The following is a 24943-nucleotide window of genomic DNA, read 5'->3' as shown; positions in this document are numbered from 1 at the left end:
GTCCTTTCCATCCCTTGAAAGTTATTGATATTATTCAGAGTGGACTACCAATGTTTTTAATTTCTGTATTTTTAGACTTATGTTTTTTTTCTGTTGATTGCACTTATTGCGTTTTTGCATAATGATATTTGTAGCTTTTGTAATAAATATTATATTCCAAACTAAGCACTGAACTAACCTTAGGCTAACTGCAGAATTGCCATCCTTGTGTGATTAAATTGTCTTCAGGTTGCAAACATTCAAAACCAAGAGTACCTTTTCTGTGCGCCAATAATAATTATTTTCCTGTGGTGCATTTAAAGCAAAAAGGATTGCTGTAAGGAATTGGATTATTTGTTGAATGGGTAGAGAATCCACTTCAAGGAATAATCACTATTCTTGTCAGGGTGAACCACAAAAGTCACTAAATTACTAGGGCTCAACCCCCTGGTAACTTGGCACAAAAGCAGTCAGGTTTAACCTAGAGGAAATGTGTAAAGTATTTATGCAGCACACAAAGTACAATAAAGTGAAAACACAGTACAAGGAAAGTGCATTTTAATACATTTTTGACACCAAAATGATAAAGATCTCATTAGTAGTGCCAGTGTGGAAATATGGATTTTTATGATCAGTTATGTCCCCTATCTTGGACCCCAACGGTTTCATGTATAAGTCACAAGTACATGTATGTTCCCTCCAGTTTCAGTTTTGAAGACGCAAACACATGTGCGTCCACCGTCAACATGTCCTCTTTCAGATCCGCCATGAATGAACCAGATATCCTATTCCTAAGTATGAAAGGCCACCGGCTTTATATGGTTCATTTATCCCATTTTACAGTCCAGGCGAGTAGGCCCTGATTCTGCCATCAAGCCTTTTCCTGCCTTCTGCCTCTGAAAGCTCCAGTCTGAGCTCGCATCTGTATCCATGAACTTTGTCCTACTCCCTGCGCGGCTAACGGTGCCTGACTCGGCCTGTCGGCCTGTCTGCCTGCCAAAAACTGTATTTCACCTTCAAGATTATCTGCTCTGCTCCGCTCCTCATCCGATGCATTCCTGTCTAACAGTTTAGGTAAACATTCCTCCAGCTACCGTGCAAAAAGGCCAGGCCTCGCTGTCCTCATGCAAGTAATTCATAGCCCTGTTACCATGGAATATTCCTACCCCCTCGCATCTAGTGTAGACACTTAGACGCTTGTACACGCACTAACAGTCAGTATAGTCAGTATAGAATAAGATTCTATCCTAAGAGACCTCTCTTTTTGGATAACACAGTTCTTTAAACATAGGATGTAAGATATGATTTAGGATTAGGTTGACATAACCCCAGACTTCTGTCTCCACATGTAGAGCTAAATGTCAAGTCCCATTCTCCCCCTAGTTGCACGTCAAATCACACGTCATGCTGCTGCGCGCGCATCTCTGCCAAGTATTTTTGCTGACATTGCGAAATTCTTTCATGAAACCACCCATTTGTGACATCATACCTAATGACGTTCTTTAGTTACGCCTAGTTACACCCATTTTAGTTACGCATGTATGCCTTTATCTCTGTTATCAACTGTTACGCCTCCTGCATCTGTTTCACTGTAATGCCTCTTCTATAAAAATGATTACCTGTCAATAAAGTATTGTCCTTCACTTCCTGAACCTTCGTGGTGATGGAATATGAAGCCCACAAATTCGAATTGTGTTTTGGAATAAAGCCCGTTCCGAACCTCTAATACCACGGATTCTGCCTCTTATTTTACTGAGCTATTCTTATTAATTTTCCGCATCAAATTAAGTACCGGTAATTAAATTATTTACCACATATATGGCGCCCGAATAGGGACACTTTCTCATCTCACGCGCCGGAGGTGCGTTGCAGGCCCGGTCTCCTGCCACAGCTGGACGGACAACAACGCGTACCCACAGGATTTCCTGTATCTCCCTCCTGCCGAGCGGGGGTAACTGAGGCTGCGATCAACACCCAGACGAGGCGGTGAGAAGTGCGAAGTATCCCGACCAGAGCCTAGCTGAGAGAGCAAGATCCGAGGTATACAGAGGCCCACCAGGTTCCGAAGTTCCGAAGTTTCGAGTCGAGTCCAGTCTGGTCCGAGTCCAGTTCAGTTCAGTTCCGAGGCCTTCCGTTCCGAGCTACCCGGTGAGTACCATTGCCGGGGAGGCGTTCTGACGTGCACATAGGTTGTGCCGGTCAAGACGGGTTTGGGTACACAAATCCGGTCTGCACTGTTTCAGCAGTGTATCTGTACTGTTTAGCAGTATATCAAGTATGTCTAGTATATAATTCAGAATTACCTAGTTAGTGCCGAGTATTATGCTTAGTGACTAGTTCCCTAAATGGCCATCATTGTTGTTCATTAAATGTTAAATGTTAAAATGTTTTAAATATGTTCTGCATATTGTGGTGTGAATGACTGTTCATTATTGTGTTTTGTTGTATTAAACGTGTTCAAAATTAGGTATCAGATCAGTTCTCAATATGCCGCTCTTTTCGAGATTAAGACAGATCAAAACTAGAAAAGGGGTACTCGAAGAAGCTGTTCCCATTCCTCCTAGGGACACTCCAGGGTACTTCATGTATCATAAACATGGCCTAGACGCCATATTATTTCTTGATTTATGGGTAGACTACACCAAGGAATTACCAGAAAGTCAGAGGTGGCCCGCAGCTGGGACCTGGGATGCAGATTGCATCATGAAAGTAGAGGAAGAATTATGGAAAAAGAAAGCTAGACAATCACAGAAAGATGCCATTGAATTATGGCGTAAAGAATCATATAGACGTACAGAAAAAGCACTCAGACAGGAAGAGAAAAGTAAGGAGAATTCAAATAAAGTCCGAGAAAATCTATTAATTGAAGAAGGTACCCGAGCAAAATCAGAACAAGTAGACAGACAAAGAAATGCCCTTATGAATGGTATGTATCCTCTTCTGGCCGAAGGGTTACCTAAGGCTACTCCGGAGATACCAAAAGACTTGCCACCTCCATTGTTTCCGATAAAAGTACATCCCAAAGGGCAGCCCAGAACCGCAGAAGATGTTTTCCTTTCCTCTTATTTAGACGACGCAGCTCCCGAGTATGCTAATACTGCACCACATAGACCGCCTGCCGAGGGGGTTCAACGCCAAGACCCTCCGTCTGTACCTCCGCAACAACAAACTCCGACACAAGTTCCGGCAAGCACATCTGTTTCTACAGCTGTACCCACACCTATGGTTGCTATATCACGTTCAACGAATCCTTTCACATCCAGCACCCCAGGCGGTGCTACAGGAGGTACAGCAAACATTTTTTCCACGCCACCCAGAGTAAATAAACTTTCCTTTCAAGAATTAGCCCACCAACGTACGCCCAAACTAGTAACTCCCGACATGCTTAAGGAACTTCTAGTAGATTGTAGATATGACCCTGTGCCCGGCAAAGAGGACGAAATGCTGCTGGCATCATTACGTATCCGACGAGCTGCAATATATTTAGGGAGGCTACCAGGAATGACTACACATTTAGAAAATATATATCACTTTGTCCAGTCAGGGCGAGATTCTGAGAGTATTAATAGAGCCATGGAGTACCAGAAAGTGGAGATACAGGGGGAACTGTTACGTTTCCTCATAAATTGTGTGATCAGAAATCAAGACCGACCAGGGGTAAATCCGGAAGAAATGCGAATTCTTACCACATGGAGTCGGAATATATCAGAGGGGAGACATAATAAACTATTAAGTATAGTAGCTATGTGCCGAAAGATCCGCAAAGAAGTAGAACGAATACACGAAGAAAGATTAGCGGTAGACCAGCCTGAACAAAACGAGGAGGAGGAAGAATTAGAACTGCCCACAGGACAGTTAGAAACCACAGCCTAGAGAGGGAAGTCGGCTTACCCCTTATCGAGGTCCCTGTAGATCAAGAAGGACCTTATGTACACAGTGAACTATTAGGCCAAGATAGAAAATTTTTACTTGATACAGGGGCGAGTCGAACAACCATAAAACGTAGTGAAGTTCCAGGGGCACCCCTCTCAGGCTCACAGAATATTTCCCTTGGTTTTTCAGGAAAACCTATCATTAACGAAGTATCACAGCCTCTTCCCCTTACGATTGGTCCCTTGACACGAACTACAGATTTATTGCTTACTAAATCATGTCCAGAAAACCTGTTAGGTATAAAAACATTGAAAGCTCTAGGAGCTATAATATGTTGTTCTCCGGAAGGAGTAAGATTGTTTTTACGTGATTTCAAAGGGCACTACGTGTCCCGAGACATGGATCACCGACTGCAGACTTTACCCACACATTTATGGGCACAAGGCCCTACAGATGTTGGTTGCATGAACATTACACCATATCGAGTCACACTAAAGACAGGAGTGGTACTACCACGAATGCGACAATACAAGTTACCCCCAGATGCTGTAGTGGCTTTACTGCAAATCATTGACGAGCTTATTACCCAAGGAGTGGTTGTGGAAACCGACTCCAATGTATGTAATTCCCCGATAATTCCGATTCTTAAACGAACTGATCCAAAAGCCCCGCCAGTATATCGACTGGTTATTGATCTGCGCGAATTAAATAAATGTATTGTACCACAATACCCCGTAGTCCCAGACATTTCTTCATTACTGACAGCCATTGATTCCGAAGCAACATTCTTTACTGTAATTGATCTCAAGAATGCCTTTTTCAGCGTCCCAATAGATCCGGAAAGCCAATACTTGTTCGGATTTAGTTTAAATGGACGAAGCTTTAAATTCACACGCGCACCTCAAGGATTCACAGAAAGCCCCAGCATCTATAGCCAAGCACTGAAACGAGAACTTGACAGTATCCACATGCCAGTCAACACTGCCCTGCTTCAATATGTCGATGATCTGCTGATCACCGCTAGAAGCGAACCTGAATGTGAAAAAGCCTCACTGACGGTTTTACAATTCTTGGCCGAAAAGGGGCACAAGGTGTCCCCTTCTAAGCTGCAATTCTGTGTCCAGCGAGTTGTTTACCTTGGGCACTCGCTGTCCAAGGAGGGAAGGCAGCTTACACCCGATCGCATCCAGTTAATTGCTAACATGCCAATACCCAAGACACAAAAGGAGGTGCGGGCTTTTATAGGTCTCACTTCATATTGTAGGCAGTGGATCCCTCAGTATGCATTTCTAGCAAAACCACTCATTCAGTTGACAACACAGGAGGCAGCCACATCGACTGTCCTCCCTTGGACTCAGGAACATACACAAGCTTTTGAAAGCCTAAAGAAAGCTTTATGTCAAGCACCTGTTTTAGCAACACCATGTTACAATAAACATTTTACGCTCTTTGTTACAGAACGCGAAGGTGCTGCTTTGTCAGTACTCACACAGGAACAAGCAGGATCACACAAACCATGTGCTTATTTCTCTAGTACATTAGATCCAGTAGCTCAGGCTCTGCCTGCGTGCCTGAAATCAGTGGCAGCGACAGCTTTAGCAATCAGACAAAGCGATGCCATAGTGCTAGGACATCCATTGACAGTACAAGTACCACACGCAGTAGAGGTTCTTGTGAACCGAACGCAAACACAACACTTGACTATAGCAAGACTTACCGGTTACGAATTAACATTGTTTCAGCCACACATAGAAATCAGACGTTGTAGTACATTGAATCCTGCCACACTTTTGCCAGTAGATGGAACAGACCCACTAGCACATGATTGTATTGAAGTTATTACTATCACGACGAAACCTAGACAAGACTTGACAGACGTCCCATTGTCAGATCCAGACCTGACGTTGTATGTAGATGGTTCATGTATGAGAACAAGTACAGGAGAGCTAGTGGCCGCGTATGCAGTCACAACAGACACTAAAGTCATTGAAACAAATTGCATAAATACCTTGTCAGCTCAAGCAGCAGAGCTCATCGCTCTGACACAAGCCTGTATTCAAGCTACGAATAAGAAAGTCAACATATACACTGATTCACGTTATGCATTCGGAGTTGTACATGACTTCGGCGTACTGTGGCGAGAGAGAGGTTATTTAACTTCTCACGGTGCTCACATTCAGCACGGACCCCTCATTCATGCCTTATTAGATGCAATACATCTACCCACTGCAATATCAATTATGAAATGTAAAGCTCATACGAAAGTTACTGATATCATTTCCCAAGGCAATGATCTAGCTGACAGAACAGCTAAACAGACTGCTCAAACTCACACATCTGACATGACAAAGACAATAGTTCCGACACCAACACATTGCATGATGGTTAAGGATCCCGCTCTTGACGTAATTGACATACAGACACATGCTACACCAGATGAAATAAAGAAATGGACTGAATTAGGAGGGATCCAAACGGATCAAGGATGGATGACGAAGGAAAAATCTGTATGGTTCCTTCCTGATTCTATGGTTCAAGTTATCATTAATACAATACATAGTCCAGCGCACCTAGGAGAAAAAGCTATGCTAGACAGCATTCAACACATTTGGTTCAACAAACATTTACGAGCAGCAGCTAAACAAAAAGTTCGTACCTGTATGATCTGTTGTCAGTTTAACCCAGGTAAAAGCATTCCCGTAGAACAGGGTGGATTTCAGCCTCCTGATCACCCTTTTGAAGTCCTCCAGATGGATTATATCCAGATGGAACGATGTCGAGGATTCAAATATGTTCTTGTAGTTGTCTGTGCTCTTTCCCGTTGGACAGAAGCATACCCGGTTTCAGATTACACTGCCCCGACTACTGCCAAACAGTTGGTTCGAGAATTCTTCCCACGGTATGGTTTACCACGTGTTGTCTACTCAGATAACGGCCAGCCGTTCTCATCCGAACTAATGAAACACGTTTCACTTTTGTTAGGCTATCAATGGAGATTTCACTATGTCCGACACCCCGAGGCAGCAGGTCTCGTGGAACGACATAATCAAACTCTGAAAATTAGATTGTCCAAAATATGTAGGGAGAAAGGCGTCGATTGGGTAGTAGCCTTACCAGTTGCACTCTTTTACATGAGAATGGTAGCGCACTCTCGAACAGGGCTATCCCCTTATGAGGTGATCTTCGGTAGACCACCAAATATGTGGGGGACGCCTATACCACGCAAAATAACTGATGTTGACTGTAATATGCTGACAGATTACCTGGCTTCCTTGATGTCTGCACTACAATCTTGTCGTTCACAGGTAGCTGCAGCCTTTCCCGACAACACCGAGGTGAAACCCCATGACGTAGTTCCCGGGGACCTGGTGTTAGTGCGGAATTTCGACCGGAAAACTCAGCTGGATCCTAGGTGGAAATCGCCTCAACTTGTACTGCTCACCACGAGGACAGCCGTGAAGATCGAAGGTCGCAAAGGTTGGATACATTCAAGTCATATCAAGAAATTTCATGGACTACCGTCTGATGTAAACGTTACACCTCGCGTGTCTTCACCGATTGACTCAAAGCTTCCTTTGGTTGAACTAAGCGATAAGGAACTATACAAACTAAAATTGCGGTCTAATAAGTCAGACAATTTGATTGTTTAAGTCCTCTCCAAGGTGAATCGGTCGAATTTGTCTCTGACATGTATCCCCTAGACCTGAATAGAGAAAGAAACCGAAAGATGCAGTTGAAAAAACATGCGTACTGTAAATCACTGCGTAGTCATTGCACAGTGACGTTATTAATTTTGTTTTTCTTAAGTCTTTTAATAATCGCTGCAAGTATATTGTTGCACGTATATTATCCTATTTCTAAACATGTTTACAATGTTACTGCTGAACATTCTTTTAGTGAATTACCCCCGCATGAGTTGTCCTATAGATTTGCGCTGCGCAATAACACTTTTATTAGTATGTTACATCATTCCCATCAGACTAGCAATGCTACAAATTGTTGGATATGTGGCCGACTCCCTCCCTATCAGAACTATAAGGGAATTCTGCCTCTCTTTCCATATCCGTTCACACACAATGGCTCCTGTGGAGCATGGTTTAGTTTAATTAATTCCCTAGATTCGAATTCCGCAGTTTATCAAGACAACTGGGTATGGGGAAACCTGAACTTAGTTTTGCTTAAAGTCTGCTACCCTAACAAGGAGGGACTTCCCAAAAGAACAGGAACTGATCTAGAAAATGAAGTATACGGATTAGGTAATTTCACGCTTAATCTCATGATCCTGAATGTTGAATACGAAGTTGCACCAATTTTGCCCGCTATGTCAGTATTTCCAGTTAAAGGTGAATTGTGTGTAAGAAAGAATGGTTCCATACATATGGGCCATAGTAAGTGCACCACTGTAATAGAATTCAGTGATCAAGGCAAGTCTACATTTAGAGCTTCTCATCATTCCTACTTCGTATGTGGTCAGACTGCATATACACGTTTGCCTCTAGATTGGGATGGTACCTGTTACATCGGATTCCTTTTGCCACCTGTTTTCCTAGCTCCTCCTGATTATCATAGAAATACTCATTTAGTACACTATAGACAGCAGAGAGATCTCCCAATGGTCGATTACACTGAAACAGCATGGGAAAAATACACAGATTTCAATAAAGGTTTCTTCCCCTATATAGGTACAGTCACTAATAGTAAGTTGATACGTAGATTAACCAGAACCCTTGAAGCAGTAGTGAACGATACTATTTCCGCCTTAGGCAATTTAACAGAAGAGCAGTCTGCTATGCGGATTGTTGTGCTTCAAAATCGTCTTGTCCTTGACGTCATTCTGGCCGATAGGGGCGGAGCTTGTAGGGTCATCGGATCAAGTTGTTGCATTTTCATACCAGAAAATTCGCCGTCTGTATATAAAGCCATAACTCGCCTTCATAAGATTGTAAGCCAGATACACCAGAATCCAGGCACCTGGACTTGGTCCGGTTGGTTCTGGGGCGTGTTGTCAGCCTGGGGATGGAGAATGCTCTCCTTCCTAGGTATTGGCTTTCTCATACTATTCAGTTGCTGCTTATGTCTACAATGTGGGCCAGCGATTTGTGGTCTGTGTGCCACCTCGTGTATCCCACATCCAAGTTTTCGTTCGAGATCCCGGAAGAAGAAAGAAGAACAAATGATGTTATATGAACAGATCAACGGATTGATGAATATTGATATCTCTTAAGGGCAAGTAGGGGACAAGGAGGGAATGTGGAAACATGGATTTTTATGATCAGTTATGTCCCCTATCTTGGACCCCAACGGTTTCATGTATAAGTCACAAGTACATGTATGTTCCCTCCAGTTTCAGTTTTGAAGACGCAAACACATGTGCGTCCACCGTCAACATGTCCTCTTTCAGATCCGCCATGAATGAACCAGATATCCTATTCCTAAGTATGAAAGGCCACCGGCTTTATATGGTTCATTTATCCCATTTTACAGTCCAGGCGAGTAGGCCCTGATTCTGCCATCAAACCTTTTCCTGCCTTCTGCCTCTGAAAGCTCCAGTCTGAGCTCGCATCTGTATCCATGAACTTTGTCCTACTCCCTGCGCGGCTAACGGTGCCTGACTCGGCCTGTCGGCCTGTCTGCCTGCCAAAAACTGTATTTCACCTTCAAGATTATCTGCTCTGCTCCGCTCCTCATCCGATGCATTCCTGTCTAACAGTTTAGGTAAACATTCCTCCAGCTACCGTGCAAAAAGGCCAGGCCTCGCTGTCCTCATGCAAGTAATTCATAGCCCTGTTACCATGGAATATTCCTACCCCCTCGCATCTAGTGTAGACACTTAGACGCTTGTACACGCACTAACAGTCAGTATAGTCAGTATAGAATAAGATTCTATCCTAAGAGACCTCTCTTTTTGGATAACACAGTTCTTTAAACATAGGATGTAAGATATGATTTAGGATTAGGTTGACATAACCCCAGACTTCTGTCTCCACATGTAGAGCTAAATGTCAAGTCCCATTCTCCCCCTAGTTGCACGTCAAATCACACGTCATGCTGCTGCGCGCGCATCTCTGCCAAGTATTTTTGCTGACATTGCGAAATTCTTTCATGAAACCACCCATTTGTGACATCATACCTAATGACGTTCTTTAGTTACGCCTAGTTACACCCATTTTAGTTACGCATGTATGCCTTTATCTCTGTTATCAACTGTTACGCCTCCTGCATCTGTTTCACTGTAATGCCTCTTCTATAAAAATGATTACCTGTCAATAAAGTATTGTCCTTCACTTCCTGAACCTTCGTGGTGATGGAATATGAAGCCCACAAATTCGAATTGTGTTTTGGAATAAAGCCCGTTCCGAACCTCTAATACCACGGATTCTGCCTCTTATTTTACTGAGCTATTCTTATTAATTTTCCGCATCAAATTAAGTACCGGTAATTAAATTATTTACCACACCAGAGTAATGCATTTCTCACACGAAAATGATAAAAATCCTATTAGTAGTGCCAGAGTAATGCATTTTAGAAGTTTAACGTAAAAACGAGCGCCTAAAAATGTTTTCTTCTTCTTCTCTTCTTGATAATACATTTTAGCGTTTACAAAGAACTCTCTACTCTTTCCGTATTATAAATATACAATACGAATTTTCAACCAATTGCAGCGTGACTCACACTAACGCACCAATCCTGGAGCGTCTACGTCACTAAATAGCTCTTCCAATCCTTGCGCGGCTCACACTAACGCACCAATCCTAGCGCGAGCACTATTCTGATCTACCACCCAATCAGAGCGCGGTCTTTCTGACGTCAACAGTCGCTGCAGTTTGTCTCTTGTCTTCTGTCACTCGTCTACCCCTCCTTTACAAAATCTTTTCAGTAGACTTCGTGTCAAAATTTCTACAAAATCTATTAGTTACACCATAAAAACATCTCCATTGTCTGCTTCGCTAACCACAGAATAGTAAAAAAGAGTCTATTTCATAAGAAACCTTTCATTGACACAGTAGCACTTCTTCTACTCTGCCCTACTAACATACATTCATTAACTGTTTGATTAACGACTCCAACATATATGGCTCAATAATCGTACCCCCGACCTCAAATTTACCAAAAATGTGAGTAACACCCGCATTAATTTTCTGGATGTATGGATCAAAGCTAGAAATGGCAAGTTGGAAGTGGATTTATTCACTAAGCCGACTGATAGAAACACTCTATTAGACTATTCATCAGGACACCCGCGTAACCTCAGGGACAACTTGCCTTATGGGCAGTTCCTGAGGGTACGACGGAACTGTACAGAAAAAAACGACTATTTCAGGAATGCAAAAAATTTACAAGAAAAATTGGTAAATAGAGGTTACCCCAAGCGATTGGTAAAGGGAGCACTTAAACGTGCCTGGTACACACCCCGGGAAAATCTCCTTATACCTAAAACTAAAAAGGAAACAGAACAATTGGTATGTGTATTGACCTTCAGCCCGAAAGCTAACAAGGTCAAACAGATTATCTTGAGGAACTTGAGGTTATTGGACCATCTAAATATTCCTAAGCCATTGTTCGCCTTCAGGCGTGGTAGGAACTTGAGAAACCAGCTTGTTAAAGCTTCTAGGCAAGCACCTATACCCACAGATACTAGAGGTCTATTGGGATTACCTAAAATTGTAGGACACTTCAAGTGTAACAATTGTGCTGTATGTGTACACACCAAGGACTCTAAAACAGTCACGATTCATGGTAAAATACATAGACAGCTGATGTTTTCAAATTGCAATACGAAAAATGTCGTATATTGCGTAACATGTCCGTGTGGTTGTTCATACATAGGACAGACCACACAAGCAGTCAAAATGCGGATTATCCAGCATAAATCCCGCATCCGGTGTAAGACCCTGGGGGCTCCCATGGTCCAACACTTTTTGGAAAAAGAACATGGTGAAAACGAGTTGGAGTGGACTGTCTTGGCAATAGTGAAGGCTTCTACTAAAATACTACTACAGAAAAAACTTAATAATCTAGAAGCACGTCTTATTGAAAGATATCAGACCTCTAGTAGTAGGGGGCTCAATGACCGTGATGAGGTTTGGTCGTTGATTGGAAATTAACTCTGCCTAGATTTGACTTGATTTGCCCCCAGGTAATTTACGACAGGATGTGCCATACAGTTTCTAAGGGGGCCTCTGTTTTCGTAAAGTTCTGTATGCAATTATATTCTTTGCTAATGGTACAAACAGATTGTTGTATGTCCATGATGTACCAGCCGGGTGAGCCACCTGTAGGGCTCTCCTCTCATTTGTGGTTATGTACATATTTTATGTAAGTATAATTGTTTAGTGTAATTGTATATATTATATAGATCCTTTGTGCTTTAGTGAGTGGTGGGGTACCCCTGGTGTGTTGACCGTGCTGTGTTCACAATGCCCACTCTGAATTTTCTTTTCATTTTTTACCCATTTACTCGAGGGACTGAGTTAGGAGCCATATAGGTTGAATCTGAGGATTTAGTTTCTTTTTTGCAATGGTTATGCTTAAACTTTCTGGATGTATCTTTATACACCTTTGCCCCATGTTTAATATAGCCAGAGGTGCTTGTTACCCGTGTACTAGTTTGGGAACTCGAAGATCCGATATCGAGATGAGCCTGAGGTGCCTTCTAGTCCTCTGTCGATATCTTTGTTTTCGCTGGCGACAGATAATGGATGGAGGAGTCACTTGAGTTTCAGTGATTTACAGACTGTCGCTGGGACACCTGGAACAACGTTTGGGTCATATTTGCCCCCATTGCTTGTGTTCCCCACGATTTAGTTTGACTACCTCCGAGTGGTCCGCCTGATACTTTGAAAGGGGACACTGATAAAAAATGTTTGTGTTTGGGTTAATTGTTGTTTGTTATATATTGAACTGATGGTATGTGATATATGTGTCTGTATCTTTCTTTGTATAAACGTCTGTTTCCTTGTGATATACTGTAAATGATGCAAGATGTATTCTATTTCGATTATTTGATATTTTTGAAAGGGTAATTAAATGTGCTCTTTCTATGAATAATTGTATGTATTTTTTCCGTGATACTCCTTTTTCTATATATATAAAAGATCAAAGCGCCAACCACAGACATCTAGTCATGTATGACTGGGTCCAAGATGTAAAATATGGCTGACCATGATGGAGAACAAGTCGGTACACAAAGTGGATTGGACCCGGTTGGCGCTTACCTTCAGACTTGGAAGAAATTTGAAGAAAAATGTTCTGAGAAGGTGAAGTTCAGCCGGACAAGGCTGCAGGTGGTATCGGAATTAGTAGCTAAGGAGGTAGTTAGGGGCTTTTAGCATATAGGTGAGGGCAGCATTAACAAGTAGAAATTCTGTTTTAGGGTTTAAGACATGGTAGCATCAAGGAGTAGTTGGGGCTCCTTTTGGTCCAGGAATGAGTTTATTATGATTGAGAAAAGGGTAGCAATAGGGTTCAGGGAACACTAGCGGTAAGGGTTATTTAGGGTTCAGGGCACAATTAAGTGGACATAAGAAGTTTTTAGGGTTCAGGGAAGGGTAGCATTAAGGGGTAGTTTGGGCTTTCAGGGATGGGTCACACAAAAGGGTATTTGGGCATTTTAGGGTTCAGTGAAGAGTAGCTTTAATGTGAAGTAAGGATTGTTTAGGAATCAGGGAATAGTAGCAATAAGATGTAGGTGACTTTTGGGATCAGAGAAGGGTAATGTTAAAGTTCAGGAATAGGATTTTAGGGTACAAGGAAGGGTACCATTACACTGTAGTACAGGTTTTCATGGTTCAGGAAAAGGTGAATAAAGGTGTATTATGGGTTTTTTAAGATTCAATGAATAGTAGTACTAAGGGGTAGTAAGGGGCTGGTGGAGTAATTAGGAGCTTTAAAGGTTAATTGAAGGGCATTGTTAGAGGATAGTAAAGGTCTTTAGGACTTAGGGAAGAGTAGCATTGAGGAGTAGCTTGGTGTTTTAAGGTTTGAGAGATGGGAAGTGTTAAGATGCACTAAGGGGTTAATAGGGTGGAATTGAATACATTAAAGAAAGCGTGTAAACAAAACAATTTTTCAAATTCTACATTTTTGGATTTGTTATAGGTAATAACAAAGGACAAAACATTATTACCTTGCCAATTTCAACTCTACTTTATAGTAGTCAACATTTTAAAAGTCAACTTTACTAAATAAAATCACAGGAACATCCCAGACACAAGGTGCTGCACAGAACATAATGGTGTGTGGTTCTGTTGAAATCAGATTACAGAAACCTGAATATGGTTTTGTGGCACAATGCATGCCAAGCCATTCAACAGGGTTGACCATTGAACGTGCAGGGTGTAATGTTGATCTACAATTTCTGCCAGCCTTTTTGAGGATGCTTAGGTTTGGATAGCAGCACTATTATTGATATTTACCACTTGAAGACTTATAGGAGCACCACTAAAACCAGTAAATATAAATTATGAGGGACCACTACAATGAATTTACATTGCAGCTACCATTACAACGAGGTAAGTTATGATGCATCACATTTACAATGCATTTACCACTACAATGAAGTAAGTTACAATGCATTACATTTACAATGCACTTTAGGGTTTATGGGTTGGGATCGGTGGTGGTGCTTAAGGATTTTGAGGGTTCAAGGGTGGGTGCTACAGAGAGTTAGTAAGTAGTTTTTAATGTTCAAAGATGGGTGCGGTATAGGGTTATTAGGTAGTATTTAGAGTTCATGAATGGGTGGTATAAGGGGTAGTAGCTAATTTTTAGGGTTCAGAGATGGGTGGTGCATAAGGTTAGCAAGACGATTTTAAGGTTCAGGGGTGGATAGTCCACAGGGGTAGTAAGGAGTTTTTATGGCTCTGGAATGGGTAGTTTTAAGACATAGCAAGGACCTAAAGAGTAATGAAGTTAGAAGTATTTTGAGAGTAATAAACACATAATATAAATATATATATATATCTTTATATGTATATGTCTATAATTCATTTAAATCGGCCCGCCAGGTCGAGGGTAAGCACCACCGCGATATTGCCAGCTGGTCCGTGGCTGTTTATTGGGGCTGCCGTCACCGTGATTAACGGATTCGCACTATTGGAGAATGTGCTGCAGCTCTGGTATAATAACGAACTTACCGGTTTCCTCACAAGCGACCCACATGGGGTTTGAATGACAGACTACCAGGCCCATGATGCACTAAACAGGCGGAGAGTGAGCTGCCGGCCCACAAGGGCGTGTCTTAATCAATTTAATAAATTGAGGGATTCACCTCGCAGTTTTGTTTGTTCATCTTTGTGTTAGCTGCCAAGAAGACGGGCGTAAGGCCCGAAACGTGTCACAGCATGAACTGTCTTGTGGCTGGCTGCAGCAGGTCCCTGGTGCGATATGAATCTGTATCGAGTGCCTCCCACAAAAGGCAAACTTTTAATTCATTTAATTCGGCCCGCCAGGTCGAGGGTAAGCACCACCGCGATATTGCCAGCGGGTCCGTGGCTGTTTATTAGGGCAGCCGTCATCGTGAGTAACGGATTCGCACTATTGGAGAACGTGCTGCAGCTCTGGTATAATAACGAACTTACCTGTTTCCTCACAAGCGACCCACATGTGGTTTGAATGACAGACTACCAGGCCCATGATGCACTAAACAGGCGGAGAGTGAGCTGCCGGCCCACAAGGGCATGTCTTAATCAATTTAATAAATTGAGGGATTCACCTGGCATTTTTGTTTGTTCATCTTTGTGTTAGCTGCCTAGAAGAAGGGCGTAAGGCCCGAAACGCATCACAGCATGAACTGTCTTGTGGCTGGCTGCAGCGGGTCCCTGGTGCGATATGAATCTATATTGAGTGCTTCCCACAAAAGGCAAACTTTTAATTCATGTTTATATATATATACATATATATAGACATAAAGATATATATATCTAGCTATATAGATACACATGCGTTTATACACAAACATCCATTCGTTCCACAACAGATTGGGTAGCACACACCTGGTCTCAAATTAAGTTCTTTACTTTTTTAACTGCAATAACAAAAAGGGTCCATGCATTTCTGCAGGACACCTTGATCACAACAGAAAGTGAACGATATTTCCCACAATAAAAGTTGCAAATCAGCCTGCTATGTAATGATATTTCTATGCTTAGATGCAATAAGCCACCCTTGTATCAGAATCCAGAGCAACGATTTTTACCTCCTTAAAGAAGTAACAATTTGTTGCATTGCGCCCTTAGTAATAAGATCAGAGATTGCTGTTGTAGGACCACATTTGCATTCCCTTGCGGGGGACAATGCAGGACTATGGCATAGCCTCTGAGGAGTTAGCAGGAGAGAATGTTTGTCGTCCAGACACTTACACGCAGGGGAAGCCTTGTAACAATACTCCTCACGAGTACGATGAAGGAAAGTGAGAAAAAGCAGTGTGCCTAAATTAAAGCCAACATCAGCAAGAAGATATCTACTGATTGGAACAAGTCAAAAATTTGTGTAAGTTAGGATCACATTTCCATGACACCAACAATCAGTTGAGCGCCCTTCTGGTATTGTCCTCTACTGCTCTTAATATTCTATGGCTTGCACTCCACTCATAATTCCTCCACTGTACCATCTTGTCCTCACCAGTTTGCTGTTGCATTGGCATGAAATACATTGACAAGTCACTTATTCTAAGCTTCTTCATTTACAACAAGGGTTTATTTGCTCAAAGTGTGCAGTTCTGTGGCAAATTCAACAAGTAGTATTCTACAAAGCAATCACCCTAACACCCTTATTTCTACAAATATCCTTCACATCATAATTGCTCCTCACTTTAAGGGCCTACATTTCTTGGTTTCTGCTTCCCTGGTGCTCCTGCAGAAGCAACTTGTTTTTGCATTTGTAATAACAATCAGCATTGCACCTTCCCTAACAATTCAACTGCAAGGACATTTTAGTGTTTCAAGTGTATTCTCTTCATTCTATGAGTCACCTCGAAAGGAAGACAATATAATACAGTCCTACCTATTATCTTATTCTTGTATACACACATGGCCAAAGAATAGAACTGGGTTGTCCAACCTAGGATCAGGAAAGTTATTGGATTTTCAGAATACCGATTATATTTAGATTCATTTTATTCACATTTTTCTTAAGTGCACATACTGAATCTCTTCAATGGATCCAGCTCACCCGGAGGTATGGTGGAGACACTTGATAAACACCATCAACTCAAGCAAATAGCCAACACTGGTAATACACAGAGACATTCATTGGACCTGATTGCATTACATTTGGACATTAGAGCTCAGAACATACTTACTTTGCCCTCAGGAGGTCTTGATCTTTCAGCGCAGAGCCCTGAAGATAGATGACTCTTTGTGACCACATTGGGATTTGCAGGACACGGCGGACCTGGATATCCATCTCCGTAGGACAGAGAATCACCACATAATAATCCTGTAAATCAAGTTGGTGAAAAAGTATGCTTTTTAAGGCAGTCAATGGTGCTTCAACATCAATCACGTCTCAAGAATATGTTTCAATCTTAGACAATTGTAATGGACTCCAACTGCGAGCCAAAGCAGGATTAAGCAATTGTCATTATGTCTATTTACCTCCCCTAGCATGAAGATCAGTGGATGTAAGAGGCCCTTTAAATTGACTATCACTCTAAAAAGAACTAATGCAGTTTCTATGGACTGCAGCATCTGCACTTTCATCACCTCTCAAGTAAAAAACAATATAAAGAGACTAGTCTTTGACTTTACATAGAAAAACAGGAAACTGAAAAATGAGAGCTATATGGAAAACGCAGAAAGTCAGCCAGATAATATCACCTTGAGAGAAAAAGAAACAGCAGAATGCACATGCATTACTTTATGATCTTTATTTATTCAATGAGGGCCAGATGTACGACCCTACCAATTTGCGATTTGCATATTGTCTCATATTGCGACTCGCAATTTGCGACTCGCAAATAGGAATGTACAACAGTATCTCAGACACTTTTTGTAATTCCTACTGGGGTCACAAATTGCCTGCCTCATTAATATTCATGAGGCAGGTGCAATTTGCAACACCATTAGGAATGACTAGCACTCCCAGGGATGGTGGGCTGCTGGGGTCAGCAGACTACCATGTCTGTGATTGCTTTTTAAATAAAGCAGGTTTTTTTCAATGCAGTCTGTTTTCCTTATATGAAAACAGGATGCATTTAAAAAAAGAAAAATTAAACGTTACTGAATGCCATTTACAAAGGGGAAGGAATCTCCTGGGGATTGCTTCCTGTTTGCGAGTGGCTTACCACCTACTTGAAGTAGGTGTAAACTGCAAGTGTTTTACAACCGCAATTGCGGTCGCGAAACAATGGTACATACCATAGGGACTCGCTATTAGAAACGCACACCCCTCCCTAATAGCGAGTCGCAAACCTGATTTTGCATGTTGGTAATAGGTTAATAGGGTTTGTACATCGGCCAGAACAATTTTGCGTCGCAAATGGGCTGATTTTCTGTTTGCGACAGAAAAACGTACGTATATCTGGCCCTTAATGTATTGGTGCTATTTTGATGCTATGTGGCAATGGTAAACCAATTCAAGGCTTGTTTGGTTTAAAAACCAGACTGTCTTACACTTTACTTCGTGGCATGGTTTGCAAGACACTGTAAAGTAATCAAATAACAAATGACAGGGAACATTCAGTTTTATTTGATTTATTCCAGGAAAAAGAAACAAAAACAAACTCAACGTGTTCCAATGTAAAGTCACAACCTTATTTTGTTTTGCATTTTTATATAGTGCAAACTCGACCTGAAGGTATTAGAGTGCTTTACATGAACAGTTACATTACACAAGATCATATTTGTATTTTAGGCACTAGGAGAGTAAGTGATTTGTCCAAAATAACAGGAAAGTGAGCCCACACCAAGATTTGAACCTGGGACCATATGAACAAAAGTACAGAATAGCGATTACCTAAAAGTGAATCCTTGTGAATTGCTATTTCGTAATCTCTAATCGGTTTGTATAGAATGAGTGAATAAATAAATAGTGATTCGTAATGTAGTCAGTTCGGTATTTAGGAAATTGCATTTAGCGATTTCCTAAATAGCGAATGTAGTCTCAAATAGAGACTGGAGTTTTGGGCATACATTGATGACATTATAACCAGGAAGTAGGCCTCGCTTTACAGCTTGAGGCAATTGGTGCAGAAGCTCCTTAGGAGAATCCAATTTCTATCCTAGTGTGTGTTTGCCAACCAGCCTTTTAGGCAATTATTGTGTCACATAATGAGAGTGAGAAGGATACTGGCAGCAGGAAAAGAAACCATAAGTTTTCAGAAAAGGAACTTGAAATCCTCACAGAGGAATGTGTTGGCCACCATGACCACATTTTTGACAAGTCATTCCAGACAGTGTCTGAGGCTCAAGAGGTAAAAAATAAAAGGGAATGCAATAGAGGATCGACACAGTTCTGGAGACAGAAGCCATCATTGGCTTTGGTGCACTTGACACCTCAGACATTCCAAAGGCCTCACAAGTTAAGTCAAATATAGACTTTTAATATTACACATTGCATTTGAAGGGTGTCATTAAGAAAACTACACATACTGCTAATCCATAGTAATGTATTGTAATCAAAAAGCTAAAGTCTAAATTTTAGATATACAATAGTAGAAGTGCATGTACTTTCAAACTGAATTTTGGGATATGAAGTGTGAAAGAAATCTACAACAAAACAAATAGAAGGACCAAAAGAATGTAATTATTAATGTTATATATGTAGTCAATGTACAACCAAGAACAAATGACTAGGGTCTTGTCAATTCATTTTTACACCGAAAATCTACCTCCAGAAAGTGACCACTCTGTAGGGGAATGTCCATAAGACATAGACATGCATGTAGCTGACCCCAGTTATAGTGGGAGCCAGGCAAGTCTAAAAAAAGCAAATATAAGTACTGCAGTTATGGAACAGAGAGAGACAGCAGAAGAAGGGAGTGAGGACATCACACAAACCTTTGCACAGGAACCTGCAGTGAGGCCACCCCAACTGCAGGGAAGATACCGACTTGCAGGGCTAGACTGGCCGTAGCAGGCATCGAGTGTTGGCTCGGGAGTCTGGAAGGGTGGGGGCTGGTTTTGAAGCCGTGGAGGCTGGTTTTGTTACTGGGGGCCGGTTTTGCAGGGCTGCTGCAATATTGGCCTTCAGTAGCAAAAGCAGCAGTTCTGGGGGCTTTTTATTTAGAAGCAGTGCTTCATGCTGCTCCCCCCCCCCCCGGGATTGGGGATGGTCTGATGGGCTGCTTTGGGTTCCCAGTCTGGCCCTGCCGACTTGGCACTCATCATCCTCAAAACCCTCTACCACAGTCCTTTGATCCAAATGTCATAATTCATGCCAACCAACAACTTTTTGAAAGTTTAGAAACCTGTATGCTCAAGGTTCAGGGCCTGCAACAGAAGCAGATCAAAATGATTAATCAAAACTGGTAACCCCAGATAAAAACATGAAAAACTGGGTTAGAAAATGTCACAAGTAACCTAGCTGCCAATCAAATGGCAGTGAATGGCATTTTCTCTAATCGTTCCAATGCCATCAAGTCCCTATGTGAGGAACTGCACCATTAAATGGTGTAGGGAGTGCCATACATCATTCTGCATTGATGGGCTAACTTGTACCATCAATCACCTGGCACATGCTACAACCACCTTATTTCATAGCACCATTAGTTTACATGTGGAAATGGGGCACTACAGTATGGATTTGGCAAGAAACTTAACCCAGGTAACAAAGGCAGTGGAGACAGTGCAAACAACCAGAATTACGAGTGTTACACTAGTTGGAGTGAGGGAAAGTGAGAACAAACAACTGTCAGCAGCATTTCAGCAACAGACAGTTTAAATCTGAAGTGAAGGAGGAGTCACAGTGGTACTGGTGAAATTGTTTCGGCTAAAGCATCAGCTTTCAAAAACACAAGTCTTGGAAAGGGCGAACTGTAACATCCTTGCCTAGCATGTCACTCTCATGTTATTTTGTTTCTACAAATAAACTACTGGGAAGAGAAGCATCTTTTCAGATATAACATTTCTTAACTGAAAATAAAGGTATATCTAGTTATACAACATGCTCTAGTTTATGTTTCTTTATGTAAGATTGAATGCATGTATTAACTTACCTTGAGAAATAATGACTGGTTTTATTGGCATGTCTCAAACGCCCCTCAGCAGCACAGGTTTCATCTTGTGTGGGAGGTGGTGGGATTGTATCTCCTTCCTCGTCGAAGTTAGAGTATGATACTGTTACTGTTAGTCTTTTATTTGTAGCAATATTGTGCAGAATGCCACATGTTGCTATAATCTAACAGCTGATCTCTGGGGAGTATTTCAGGGCACCACCACTCTTGTGCAGACATCTAAATCGACTTTTATTGAGTCCAAATTTGCGTTCTGTAACACCTCTTGTTCTATGGTGGGACTTATTGTACTGACAATTATTGGGAGTGGTAGCGAATGGCTATGGCTGCAATAGCCATGGGCGTATGGCATACGCACTATCACCTACAAAAAATATTTAGCTGAGGATTAAAAATCACATTTAAGCTATATGTTCTGTAACGTGATGTATATTTACCTAATTAATATCTTTCATCAAAATCTCCTCTTTATAGCCTTTGATAAAATTTCACTATGTTGGAATACCAAAAAGTCAAGGATGCACTTGAATGTTCAGGGAATTAGCATTTTCCTGGTCTCTGAATAAATACTCAGGTGCCGATTCCGATCCTGGAGAAATTTTCCCCGTACGAATCGTATCCAGATTTTTTCCGTACGAATCGTACAAGTACCGTACAAACTGGCAAATACGATTCGGATGGGAAAAAATACATACGAATCGCATTGGGAAAATTCCCCGACACGTCCTCGGGTCGGAAAATGTGTCCGACACATCCTCGGACGATTTACCCTACGAATCGGAAAAATGAAGTCCGACCGCGCAAGTACGATCCGTCCCGTCCTTCCAATTTTACAACCGTATGGGAAATACACCGTACGGACCGAACTGCAATAGCAACCATGGAGACATGTGCCCGCATACGTGCCGAACCCCCCCCCCAGACCCCGCAGATGTACGTGCCGAACCCCCACCCTTGTATGTACACCCGTGTATGTACGAGTCGTACCCACACCGTGTATGTACGTGCCGTACCCCCACCTGTGTATGTACACCCGTGTATGTACGAGTCGTACCCCCACCCGTGTATGTACACCCGTGTATGTACGAGTCGTACCCACACCCGCTGGGGGTACGCACCGTACATACACGGGTGTGGGTACGACTCGTACATACACGGGTGTACATACACGGGTGGGGGTACGACTCATACATACACGGGTGTACATACACAGGTGGGGGTACGGCACGTACATCCGCGGGGTCTGGGGGGGGGTTCGGCACGTGCCGGGCCCCCAATTCCGCTTGCATCGTGCCGTACTTCGCTTTTCCAGCACTTTTTGGGTGCCGTAAAAATATTGCCGTCCTGACTGGTGTCGTTTCGAATTGTACTTCCTTGTTCGTGAAACGGAGCCTGACTGCGTCCCGACGTCACGTCGGCGCTTTCCCGGATCACATTTGTATGTATATTTCGTCGGTCGGTGTTTTTTACGATTCGTACGGGAATGGTGTTTCCGTGCGAATCGTACTTCCATGTTTGTAATGTTTTTTTACCCGGTTCGTACCCGGTTTTTCCAGGATCGGAATCGGCACCTCAGTGTCAGATTTTGGGCATATAGGCAAAGGGTTACCATCTATACACAGTACGACATGCTTAAAGTTGGCTATCCTATAGAATTCTATTTAGGTGGTGTGCAATTCTGCTGATTTCTGGGTAAATATATGTTATAAAACTAAATATAATGAAACAATTAAATATTATTCAATGCTAAAATATTTATTTTTATGGCCTTTAAATTTAAAAATAAATGTAACTTTAACGTTCTTAAAAAATGATTAAATGAATTTAAATAATTCTACACACAACTATTGAGTAAGCTTTAATACACAATAATTAAATGCAAATGTTTACCTTTGGGTGGCCATTTTAATAAATAATTAAAAAATAATGTTCATTCATTTAAAATTTAATTCAAGATTAACAAATAGTGCTATGGCATTTTTCTATTTTGTTCTACATTTAAAATGAATGTAAACAATTAGTTACATACAATATTTGTACAATTATTTTTACTATTTAATTTACTTTTGAAAATGTTCTCTATGTTTTATCAAAGGGAGGTCGCCACTTCAGTGGTGTAAGGATATTCTTGTGCTCTTTTCATTTGTAAAGCAAGTCTTTTGAGTAGTGTAAGATATTTTGCAGTGTGTGCCTAATATAAGATCTGGGGCCATATTGAATAAAGTGCCCTGGTGCGCAATAGGCATTTTAGCCCACTTTGGGCACCACTGGGGCTCTTTGGTATTACAGAAGGGGCCGCAGCCGCTTGTGCTACCCCTTCTGTAATAGTGATAGCGCTGGTGCACATAAAGTGCCAGCGCTATCTTCAGGGGGCGTTCCCTTTTTTTGCATGGGGGCGTCCCCCATGCACATGAGGGAATCCCTTTGCCTATGCACCCGCGCCCTATTACAGACCCAGGCGCAGAGCCTAGGAAGCTCTTAGGAGGTGCACTGACAGTGCACCACCTAAAAGGTCTCAGGAGGCGCACTGTCACTGCGCCCCCTGAGAGCAGCCTTCTGGAGAGCAAATAGGGGGTCCAATGGACCTCCCACACTTCCCCGTGTCCCCTTGCAGGCAGGTATAGTCAATGACTGCACCCGCCTCTAATCTCCTTTAAGAGTGCAGGCAGGTGCTGCCTGCACTGTGAAAACACAGAGTGGCTGTAAAGCAGCCGCTCTGTTTTTCACATGAATGCGCTGTCCTGGTGACAGTGCATTCTATGTAGTAGGGCGCACTTCCCCTGTTTGCACCTACCACACCTGTTTTAAGGTGTGCCAGAGCGCAAACAGGTAAAGCGCTCCCTATACATATTAGGGCCCCAGATTGGTACACATACGTTGAGGTGCCTGGTGGGTTAGTGTAGTTGCAACTCTTGCATGAGTGCTTTGTCTCTTACCTTAATATTTTAATTTATTTTTTAGGGCTAATCATATACCTTTGAACTATTCAGTTTGAAACCCTAGTGTGTCACTTTTCTGTGAGGGATGCCACTATGACCTACAAATGTATTACCTTTATTTCTACTGCATGAAGTTGCATTATTTACATGTAATTGCATGCCATGCCATAGGCCATTCAAAGCCTATATCATGATCTGCTTTCTGAATTTTAGAAGAGAACGTCTGGGCACCCTGAAAATATATTGATTGAAAGAGAGGGCATTGGTGTATCAGATCCAGGTGCTCGATGATGTTGGATTTACTACATATTGTACAGGGTGGTTATTTGACTAAAACCACCTTTGTGTAACTACATCTCTTACATTTTGGTGCATAGGATACTTTGACAGTGGGGTAAAGAGTTCCCTCAGCAGAGGATACACAAAAGTAATTTTGAGAGTAGAAATATACCGATTCACCGCGTAAACCCCCAAACAATGGAAATCTCTCTTTACCAGTAAATTATGAGAATTATGATTATTACGCAGAAAGTCAGCCAGATAATATCACCTTGAGAGAAAAAGAAACAGCAGAATGCACATGCATTACTTTATGATCTTTATTTATTCAATGAGGGCCAGATGTACGACCCTACCAATTTGCGATTTGCATATTGTCTCATATTGCGACTCGCAATTTGCGACTCGCAAATAGGAATGTACAACAGTATCTCAGACACTTTTTGTAATTCCTACTGGGGTCACAAATTGCCTGCCTCATTAATATTCATGAGGCAGGTGCAATTTGCAACACCATTAGGAATGACTAGCACTCCCAGGGATGGTGGGCTGCTGGGGTCAGCAGACTACCATGTCTGTGATTGCTTTTTAAATAAAGCAGGTTTTTTTCAATGCAGTCTGTTTTCCTTATATGAAAACAGGATGCATTTAAAAAAAGAAAAATTAAACGTTACTGAATGCCATTTACAAAGGGGAAGGA

The 24943-nt window shown here is 42.0% G+C and overlaps 1 protein-coding gene across 1 annotated transcript in view; it reads right to left on the bottom strand.

Moving 5' to 3' along the window:
• Positions 1-24943, bottom strand: part of LOC146833914 (potassium channel subfamily T member 2) — a 1568236-nt gene that overhangs the window by 543881 nt on the left and 999412 nt on the right. Inside the window, exon 12 of the mRNA XM_085599924.1 lies at positions 17153-17289. Within this exon, the coding sequence (XP_085456050.1) occupies positions 17153-17289 (137 nt within the window). The remainder of the gene's footprint in view (positions 1-17152; positions 17290-24943) is intronic.

The sequence above is a fragment of the Triturus cristatus genome, chromosome 4_2, assembly GCF_964204655.1.
Source record: "Triturus cristatus chromosome 4_2, aTriCri1.1, whole genome shotgun sequence".
Classification (NCBI taxonomy): domain Eukaryota; kingdom Metazoa; phylum Chordata; class Amphibia; order Caudata; family Salamandridae; genus Triturus; species Triturus cristatus.
The sequence above is the reverse complement of the archived record's forward strand: the minus strand, read 5'-3'. Positions and strand labels throughout refer to the sequence as shown.